The sequence below is a fragment of the Poeciliopsis prolifica genome, unplaced genomic scaffold (assembly GCF_027474105.1).
Source record: "Poeciliopsis prolifica strain line A6 unplaced genomic scaffold, Auburn_PproV2 SCAFFOLD018, whole genome shotgun sequence".
NCBI classification, from domain to species: domain Eukaryota; kingdom Metazoa; phylum Chordata; class Actinopteri; order Cyprinodontiformes; family Poeciliidae; genus Poeciliopsis; species Poeciliopsis prolifica.
This window is the reverse complement of record NW_026562393.1, coordinates 9,721,735-9,731,574: the sequence shown is the minus strand read 5'-3', so window position 1 is coordinate 9,731,574 and position 9,840 is coordinate 9,721,735. Positions and strand designations below refer to the sequence as shown.

The window sequence follows — 9,840 nt, the reverse complement described above, 5'->3', positions numbered from 1 at the left end:
GGGATGAGGCAGCGATGGTAAAGATGGGTGAAAAAAAGGCCATTGGGAGGAGAGGAACAAAAAGAAGTGAGCACGCCAGGGAAGGATAGAGAAGAGAGAGGAACATAGGAGTGAGGGCAATGAGCTGGATTGAATACCATCTGACAGGTCCAGCTGGGAGTTTGCCCACCCTGCAGCACCACAAAACCCCTCAATATGGAGGCCAATTACTGCTGCCCGTGTGACCGTGGCATGGCAGCATCAGAGATGCAACCCTCCTCCTCGCCTTTCCTTTCCCTGCTTTTTTTTTTTTTTTTTTTGTCGTGGCTCACTCCCCTCCTTGTTTCCTCACTCCCCCCCCCCACCACCACTCCTTAAAATAAATAAATAAAAAACTCTGCCACCATCTGTGCAGAGTGACAACAACCTCTATACCCTACAATGCATAACACAGGATCCACACCGCACAAATACATCATTTAAGAAAAAAAAAAAAAATTATTTACACATTCCAAGTTTGTAAGTGTTTAAATATGTTATTGACCAGAGAGCTTTGATGCCTTCACACTTCCTTCCACTTTTAATGCCGTCGCTGCAATTCACAGGTGATAAAAGCAACACTTGCATCCTAAGGAAAACCTATAGTTTTCTGTTGCTTGTGTGTGAGCTAGGCAAAAGTTCCATTCACACTTTGACTATTTATAGATCCGCGAGCGATAGGCAGTTTTTGGATTTTTACATAAAGCCAGCATCAAATGTGTCTCTTGTTGTGAAATGCAGAATGCAAAAATAAATAAATGAATAAAAGTACAATAACTGCGATGCATAAACTACCAGACAAAGTCAAAAGAGACATGAGAAACAGTGAAAACATTGCACAAAATAAAGGATACGGAAAGAAAACATGCATGCATTGTGTTAACATATGGGTCAGCGATCGTCTGATTTAAGGTGAGATCCAAATTAAATACTTTTAGGGCCTTGGACCCTCTCTTTTCATGATCTCTTACATGCACCGCTTTCATCTGCTTTTATTGTTCCCAGAGATGCGGTGGAATTTTGCTCCATGCCAGCTTCAGCTTCATCCCATTTCCACAGATCTGGGGCGTGGCGCTCAAGCTGGCAAGGAGGCTGAGTGATGATGTAGTGGCACCCAATGCCCACTGCAGTGGAGGTCACTCTCAAATTCAGCTCTGCGTGCAGCCAGAACAAAATCCTCTAAGTGAACGGTTCAACCGGTGAGGAGGAAGTCACACACAAAACATGTCTTCCATACATCATGCATGTACACAATGCCCCACAGGAGCTCCCTACTGAGGGATTTTCACCTTCATCTGTCCACAGTAATGAAACATTTTTTATACAAGACTGATTTGCTTTAGCTTTCTTTTTTTTCCCCAATTGCAATATTTTTCCCAACATCAAATAATCCCCACATAATTAATCCGATAAATGTTTGTTTAATTGAATAAAGGGGGATGAAACTGCCCAGATGGAGGGCTAAGCACACTGGACTTGTCTAGATGTGCTTATGTGGTTTGCAGTGAATCAGCTGATCACTTTAAAACAGTGAAACTGACCCATATAGGGTTGATTATTCAATTACAGTAATTGCGTGGAATTATTATAAACATTCACATGAACAGCTTTGCAAAGACTGGGATCCAAACTAATTGATTTTATGCATTTCAGACGTGTCAGTTAAGCCTATTTGTCCCAGATATTTAGAGTAACCACATGCTGTCAGACCTTCATGTCACACACAAACAGAACCGGGAAATTATAATTTGGGATTTAACTCAAGAGGCACATTTTAAATAGTATTAATAAAAATAAAGTTAAATATATATTTGTAACTTTAAACATTATTATTATTATTATTATTATTATTATTATTATTATTATTATTATTATGTGAAAACGTAAAGATTTCTAGCAGGACGCATGAAAACAAGTCTTCTTCTCCCCAGTTGTCAGCAAGTGCATGACCGCAAACTAGGAAAAAGAAAGGTCTTTTTTTTATGGGGCCACGCGTGGACACTCAACCTCCTATAACGGTGGAGAATAATGAACAGATGCTGAGTGAATTAGGAAAGAAACACCGGGTCCCTCCCACAAGGGCCCCCTTTGGCAGGGGCCGCCTGGCTGCCACGTGGCGCAGCTGGCACCGGGTCGTCCGCGATGGTGGGCTCTCCACCGGTCTCTGGCTTTACTGGTGCTCTGCAGACATTTAGCGACTTGGCACTGCGCTGCGCCATCAAATCTTCGTGCCACCCGCCGCCGGACTTCACTGGGGGGGAGGAGGAAAAGGCAAATTGAGAAAGAGCAGATAATAACAATATATGAGACGCGACAACCCGAAACCCTCAGCTCGCCCTCTCAGGCCTGTCCTTTCAATAAGAGCGGACACTCAGCTAAGACCCAGGATTTATTTATTGATGAGGTTTTGACAGCACAAAATGTTGAAATTAAAGCTAATAGACGGAATCTGTTTTAGACTGCTCAGCGGCTACAAGTGTCCAAAACGCTCACATTGGTCCCAGCAGCTGATGGAATCGTTAGCAGTGATTAAGGTTTTAATCTTTTATAGATTAAAAATAGATCTGTAATAGACGTTGCAAAGGGTTAATTCTGACAAATAGTTAATCAAAAAATTATAAGCACACCAGTCTTTCATCCCAGCATTAAGCATGATTGTCGCCTCTGAAGTAAATATTGATAATTTTGTAATTAATACTCAATCAAAGACACATTAACTTTTTTCACACGTTTTCTTCTGATTCTCAAACAGCTTCGTTGAACTCTAAGGTGATCATTTCATTTATTTAGCTTTAATGTTTGTGATTTATTTTCCTTTTAATCGTTGCAGGTTATTGGACCTTTTGTATTGGTAATGAAAGTCCAGTCAGCCTCGGGTCTCTTCGGGTTCCAGTTCGGATACTTTTATTGATTTGTTGAGGCCATTCGAGCTTTTACGCTTGAAAGAAATCTTGGCGGATATTACAAAGATATTTGAAAATGTTCGATCTAGTTGAATTTACATACGAATTTTGACGTAAATAAATCTGGCCCGTTTCGGAGCTGGACGGGTCACTTTTCTGTCCCCTGCGCCCAGCAGCTACTGATTACCCCTGGATGTCAGTGACAACACATGAGGCCCGGGGCTCCGGTCCAAAACATGGTGCCGGCTCCCGCCATTGAGCAATCACGCTCTCTAATCTGCATTCAAACTATCCGAAATGCGAGTTCAATTCAGGACCAAATTTATGCTGATTAGATTAATGGGAAAGTTTAGGTTTTATTTTAGACATTTGCGCAATTTCAATACCAAATCTGAGCTTTAGATTGAATTTTTGAGCCGAAGTAGTTCAAGTTGTGACCATTTGACTTTTTTTGGGGGGCTTTTTCTTTTAAATGTAAAATATATTAAATTGTTTTGCATCGCACCGTTTTATCGGCGCACTCACCTGATGAATCAGACCAGTTTCTGATCGGGATCAGATCCACCTGCTCCACCGGAGAAACAGCAGTGATGAAAAGGTCGCGCATGAGAGATCGCCAGGTCACGAAAAATAACTTAAGATAAATAAAGACTGAGAAAATCTGCACCGAAAATTGACCTTGCAGTATTTGCTCATGTTTTTTTTCTTCCTAATTCTAATAGCGGCTCCTTCCTCATAGTTGCACTCCTGACAGATTTTATAGGATTTCTGCGCATTTTAGATGCGTGAGGTCAGGTTCACAAATCTCACATATGTTTGGTGTTTTGGATAAATTGGAACGTTTTTTTATCTTCTTTGAATCTCTCCGGAAGCATTTTACACGTTTCCCTTTAGGCAACAAATTTGAAATGTTAAACTGGTAGTGCACTTTGCAGAATGTTAATTTCTTTTGACTTCTGCTTGTAAAACGAATCACCTTCATGAGCTTTTGCGCATGCACGTCGGTAAAATGCGCTTCTGCTAATTAGCGTCGGACTCCAGCTTATTTGTTGCTGGCTTGTGCGTATTGCACGTAAAGGATCTGATTACATTTTTGTCAAATGATTGATTCACAATCTTTCCGTAATTTCTGAAACTACGTATTTTGTAATCAACAAGTCAAGACAAACGTTTCTGTCCAAAATCAGTTTAATAGCGAATTTAAATGCACTTTAACCTTTTTTGCAAATAATTTGCAGAGACATTATTTGATCAAACATAAAAATAAAATCTCCTGCATACTTCCTAAAAAGATCATTTGACCTTTATCTTTAAACTGAACTCTTGATGTTTGATGTAAATGAATAAAGACAAACATGTTTTTTTAAATCTAACATTTCCTCCGGATACTCCTTAAAATGTTAATTTATTCGAATAAGCCACAATTTATTTATTTATGTATTTATTATTGTTCACAGCAAAATAAGATCGCTCCATTCAGACAATTATAAAACACCTTTTCTTTTATTATTTCTGTTGTTTTTGTCACAACATGTCTCTTCTTGACGTTCACATTTTAAATTGCATTCATTCTGCATACAGGAATAATTTACTGGACACATTTTGTGATAGGATGCACAACAGTATAGAGGTGACACACAGAAGGTAATCATGTAGGAGCTCCGACTGTTGTTCTTTTTTTTAAATAATAAACGCTTTCTTTAGGATTGTCTCTGTGGAGTCGGTGAGACCGTAGTTTGCTCCCCTCCTTTTCTGAGCTGCTCAGTTGTGGAAGAAAGCGTTCAGGTCTTCATATGGCGGCGCCCTGTCGTGGTGCAGGTGCACGTCGTGGAAAGGTGGGATGTTTTCTGAATGCGCGCCTCCGCTGCGCGCTCCCGATGGTCCAAAATGTAGGCTGTGGTTGGGCCGGGATGTGGTCAGTCCGGAGTAATGCATAGAATAATGATAGCTCCTGTCTGTGTCTGAGGACTCCTGCTGCTTCCCGGACAGGCCGCCGTTCAGGCACACCGGCGGGCTGTGCTGGCCCTCATACTCTGGGCTGTTGTAGTCTGGGGACGTCCCGCCCGGCATGTACACGGCCTCATACCCGGAGCCGCTGTAGGAATGGGCCCGCATATTGAGGGCTCCGGCTCCGGGCTGGTAGTGAGGACTAGAGAGGCGGGAGCAGCGGTAGGGGTAAGGGTGGACTGAGAAAGGAGAAGTGGGCATGTGGAAGCGGGCTCCGTCCGCGCACTGCTCAGTCAGGAAGTTCCTGGTGTTGAGCTGCAGGCAGCCCGCCACCAGGTTGGTAGTGGGCTGGGACAGGCCCTTGCACAACATCTGCACGTAGGTCACCACATCTGGACGTTTCCCGTTGCGTAAAATCTCCCCGAGGGCGAGAATATAATTCTTGGCCAACCTCAAAGTCTCTATTTTGGAGAGTTTCTGGGTTTTGGAGTAGCACGGAACCACTTTGCGCAAGTTGTCCAGCGCCGAGTTCAGATCGTGCATGCGCGTGCGCTCCCGCGCGTTGGCCTTCACGCGCCGCAGCTTGGAGCGCTCCATGCGCGCCGCCGTCATCTTGCGCTTCTTCGGGCCGCGCTTCTTGGGTTTATCCCCGCCGTTTTCGTCCCCGCACTCTTCTTCCTCGCCGTCGTCGTCCTCATCGTCGTCGTCCCCGGCCATCTCGGACTCTGCCCGGCTGCTGCCCTCCCGCGGCTCGTCCAAATCGTCCTCTCCGAGGTGGCACGGCTCGCGTTCCTCCTTCACTTTGCATCCGTCGCTGTCGGTGTCCTGCACCCAGTCCGCCGCCAACCGCTGGACGTCCGGCAGCACCTCGCTGAACAGACGGCTCAACATTGTGGCAGACAACCTGTAAGATACAGATACAGATTCGTTTCTAGCCACAATGTGTGAACTAGTATTTATGTTGACAACCAATTAGAGTAATTTCCTGTAGGCACCACGTAAATATCTCATTCGGAACCATTTGGTATCCATTTCCATGTCTCCCCCCTTTGTTTTCCTGCAAACAAACAGGACATTTCATAACCACACACCTTAAAATCATTTTTTTAGCAGGTTCTCTTTGAATTATGAAAAGAATCCATCACACGTATTCTTGCATTGAACTGTTTATTATTTCCTTTAAAAATATTTGATTATACTTCCATTTTAAACTATGGAGAAAATAAAGCAACTGGTCGTTTCCCCTCTTGGCCATTTTCCAATTTTGTAGTTTTTCTTCTTTATTTACCTGTTTATTTTGCTCTTCATACTCTTTTCTTATAAAATGAAGCCACTTTCACCTCTTACGGATTTATAACAATTTCATAGTTTCTACTGATTGTCTAATGTCAGGACATTTGGATGACTCTAATAAAAAATATCTACCAATAGAGATCAAAACAAGAATACATGGAAATAGATCTTCAGACAAAATACTCACACAGGCAAAGAAAACTAAACTGTTGCTTGGCTTGCATGCACCATCCCCAGGCCAGCAGGGGTCGACCAAGAGCTTTGAACTATAAAGAAAATTTAAAGCTTTCTAATCTGTTATTTTAATTAACAATGCGCCAGCTTTTTCATTTTGAAAATGAATGAGTAGCATTTTTTTTTCAACAGTTGTAAGATGTTTAAAATAAAATAAATATATATATATTTAGTTCTACGAATTGAAAAATGTGTTGGTTGTGAGAGAAACATATTTTTCTGTAATGTTATTAAACATACATTAATGTGACTATAGTTCACCATTTTATCATTCTTCCTGGTTGGGTTTGTGCTGGTGTCTTTACTGCTGTCTAACAAATGTTGAAGGCCTTTGTTAAGTTTGATAATTTGTGGTCCAAATTATTCTTTTTAAATGATGTCTTGCTTGTATGTTATTAAAATGTGTTGGAAACAATGATTTGTACCAAACAACCAAGTGTGGACAGTTTCAAAGACATGTTACTGGAGCTGATGTAGTGGGTTGTTGGTGACAGTGGGGCCCGAACTGCAATTCTGCACGAGGCACCAAGCAACCTTAGGATCGCCCCTGTCAGTATAGGACAGAAAAATATAAACTGATAGATAGATAGATAGATAGATAGATAGATAGATAGATAGATAGATAGATAGATAGATAGATAGATAGATAGATAGATAGATAGATAGATAGATAGATAGATAGATAGATAGATAGATAGATAGATAGATAGATAGATAGATAATACATTTAATAATGTGGCCTATTGAGATTTTTTTTACAATAAAAATTAGATGGTACAATATGGTTTGTTAACCAGGTACTAAATAAAACTAGATTTGTAAACCTAAATGTTAACGGATTAACAATATAAACTTCACTTGTCAATGAGTTTCGTTTCCTACCTGAAAAAGTCTGGTACGAAACGACCAAAACTAAATGGAGAAGGGAAAAGCACCTTTTATTGGCTAAGTCTCGTTTGGGCCAATGGACTCCATTGTGACTCATGAGCAAAGTTAGCATCTTTCCTCGTTGGCTGTCAAAGTGGATGAAAAATCCTCTCCATCCGGGCCACCAATTGACTCTTTGTCGTCCTTAAAAATCCCGCAGAAAAGGGGTTTAACCCGAAGAACCGGGTACGAAACGATCAGCGGATTAGCTACGAAATGGCAAAGGGGCGAAATGACCACTGCGGCCCTGTGGCTGTTGACGCACTCAGGTGTGTTCTGCAAAACGAGACGACGCGTTTTAACGAGCTCTGTTCTCACCCGAGGCCGAGACAAGGACTGGCCTGCACGAAAACTAGGAAAAACCCAGAAAGTGTTTAGATTTTATAGCCTCAGGGTGTGTCTCCGACTTATTCCAACAATAATAAGAAAACTGTAAAATAGTTTGTTCAGAAATACAGTTTGAAATGATTAAAAATATTTATGGAAAATCTTACATCCAAACAATGATTTTGTAAAAAACAAAAACAAAAACAAAAACAAAAAAAAAAGAAGAAAAAAAAAGAAAAAATCTGGGAAATGCAATTAGACCTGATTGCTTTTCATCCATTCATCGGGTGTTTGTTATTCGTATTAAATGTCTCTGTTCAGATTCGATAAAAGGTTCATGTTTAATTGCTTGCAGCGTCAGTCTCGGACGCTCCTCGGCCTAAACCTGCGTGAGGAGACGCGTCGGGCAGCATAAGCTTATTCCCGAGGGACCCACTCGATCTGCAGGAAAAGTGACATTAAAATTCCAGCACAACAAGGCCTCACAATAACGAGATCCAAAACATTATTTTTATTTTTTGCGCGTGAACGCATGCTTAAGGAAAATATGTTTTACAAATCTTTCTCGGGATTTCTCATTTACTTAAATTATTTGTGAAATTCCAAACAAACTCTCAAGAGAGTTTAAAAAATATTTTAGGATTAGAGCATTTTCTTATTTTAATAGGGAATCTCAATTTCTTAGGAACAATTAAATCAATTTTAAAGATAGTAAAGACTCTCCATTGCGCACAGCATGTGGGGCGAAATTAATCCGTAGAACATTGCTCTGATACTTGTAAGTCGGGCTCAATGGGAAAGTTGTGCATTGAAATAAAATTTTAATCCCTAAAATTCTCGGATCTTCTCAGATGTTTCCGAGCCCAGCTGTGCTTATGGAGTCCAAGGGTGTCTTTTTTCCCGTCCCTAATCTTGTAAGCACAATGTAATTAATGCCAACCAATACCTTGTCAATTAGCCCGCGTATCTCTGTGGAGAATTCAACCCCCACAGTGGCTCTGACGAGCGTCGTGCACGAACACACGCACACGCACACGCACATGCACCCATACAGCCATATAAATTACACCCCCGACGCTCTTTTTCCTCGAGAAAATAAAAAGCTATTTGGGATATGTTTCCAATTGTATTGATTTATTTAACTACAATCTTTTCATTTGAACGTGCAAGAATGCATGAAAACATCACTGATGGGGTTTGAAATGAGTTTAGAGAGATCCGCTCTGATTTATCAGAGAGACAGAGCAAACTGAGGCATTGCATTATCTGCAGGTATTTTTGCTTTGAGACATTAATATTCTCCGTCGCTGCAGGAGTAACAACCACAAAGGCAGAGCAGAACAGGAGATGGTTAACCTACCTCCGCGGTGGAGCTCAGTGACGGGGCAAAGCTGGTTTGTTTACACCATCTCTCTCCGGGTGGGCATCACATCCACACGCCCTGCGCGGATTCTGCGGGGATGCTGCGTGGATGCTCTCACGCCTGTGTCCTGCCTCTCCGTTTCTGTCTGGATCCTCTGCTGCTGCCGCTGCCGCTGATCTGTCTGTATCTACCGCACAAGCCGTGCGGAGAGGGAGCCGTGTGCCACCTCAGAGGCGGGACCGGGTGGGTTACATAGCAGCTCTGATGCCAAGCCCATATGGCTGGCACGTCATTGGCAGGAGCCATCACATGAGAGCCGGTGATTGACATGCGGCCGCATTCACAGAGACTGTCCCACCCCAGCTCCCCCACTCCCCCGGGGGAGAAGGACTCGCCATCTGTCACAGAGCTGAAAGGAAAAATGGAATAAGAGCGAGATGGCACAAAAAACTGCTTCTTTTAGCCGCTATCATTGGGGGAAACGGGGTTAATCTCAAATATGGGGTGTAGGAAAACAATCCCCTTACTAGAAATAATTATAGTCAGTCTATAAAAACATTTCTGATTGATCCTGTGCAGCTACAGCAAAACAAAGAGCGCCGTTGGATAATGACAACTCCAGGGTTATATGGTTTAATAATGTAAAGCAGAATGAAAAATCTACCCACTTTTGTCTTGGGGGCAATTTTAAACAATAAGATTCAAACAATAAATTAAAATCCACAATTTTCTCCAAACGTATGGAAGTCCACGAGAGCTAAATTTAATGCAAAGTAAAAAAAAAAAAAAAAAAAAAGAAAAAAAAAAGAAAAAGAAATTGTGCCAAGA

The 9,840-nt window shown here is 41.8% G+C and overlaps 1 protein-coding gene across 1 annotated transcript; it reads right to left on the bottom strand.

Annotated features, from left to right (window-relative positions):
• Positions 1–4,091: 4,091 nt before the first annotated feature.
• LOC129368303 (neurogenic differentiation factor 2-like) lies at positions 4,092–9,267 on the bottom strand. Its single transcript, XM_055043228.1, has 2 exons — positions 9,010–9,267; positions 4,092–5,772 (listed from the first exon to the last, which is right to left on the bottom strand). Exon 2 carries the CDS (start codon positions 5,757–5,759, stop codon positions 4,683–4,685), a length of 1,077 nt encoding a protein of 358 aa, XP_054899203.1. The 5' UTR covers positions 5,760–5,772; positions 9,010–9,267; the 3' UTR covers positions 4,092–4,682.
• Positions 9,268–9,840: the final 573 nt, after the last annotated feature.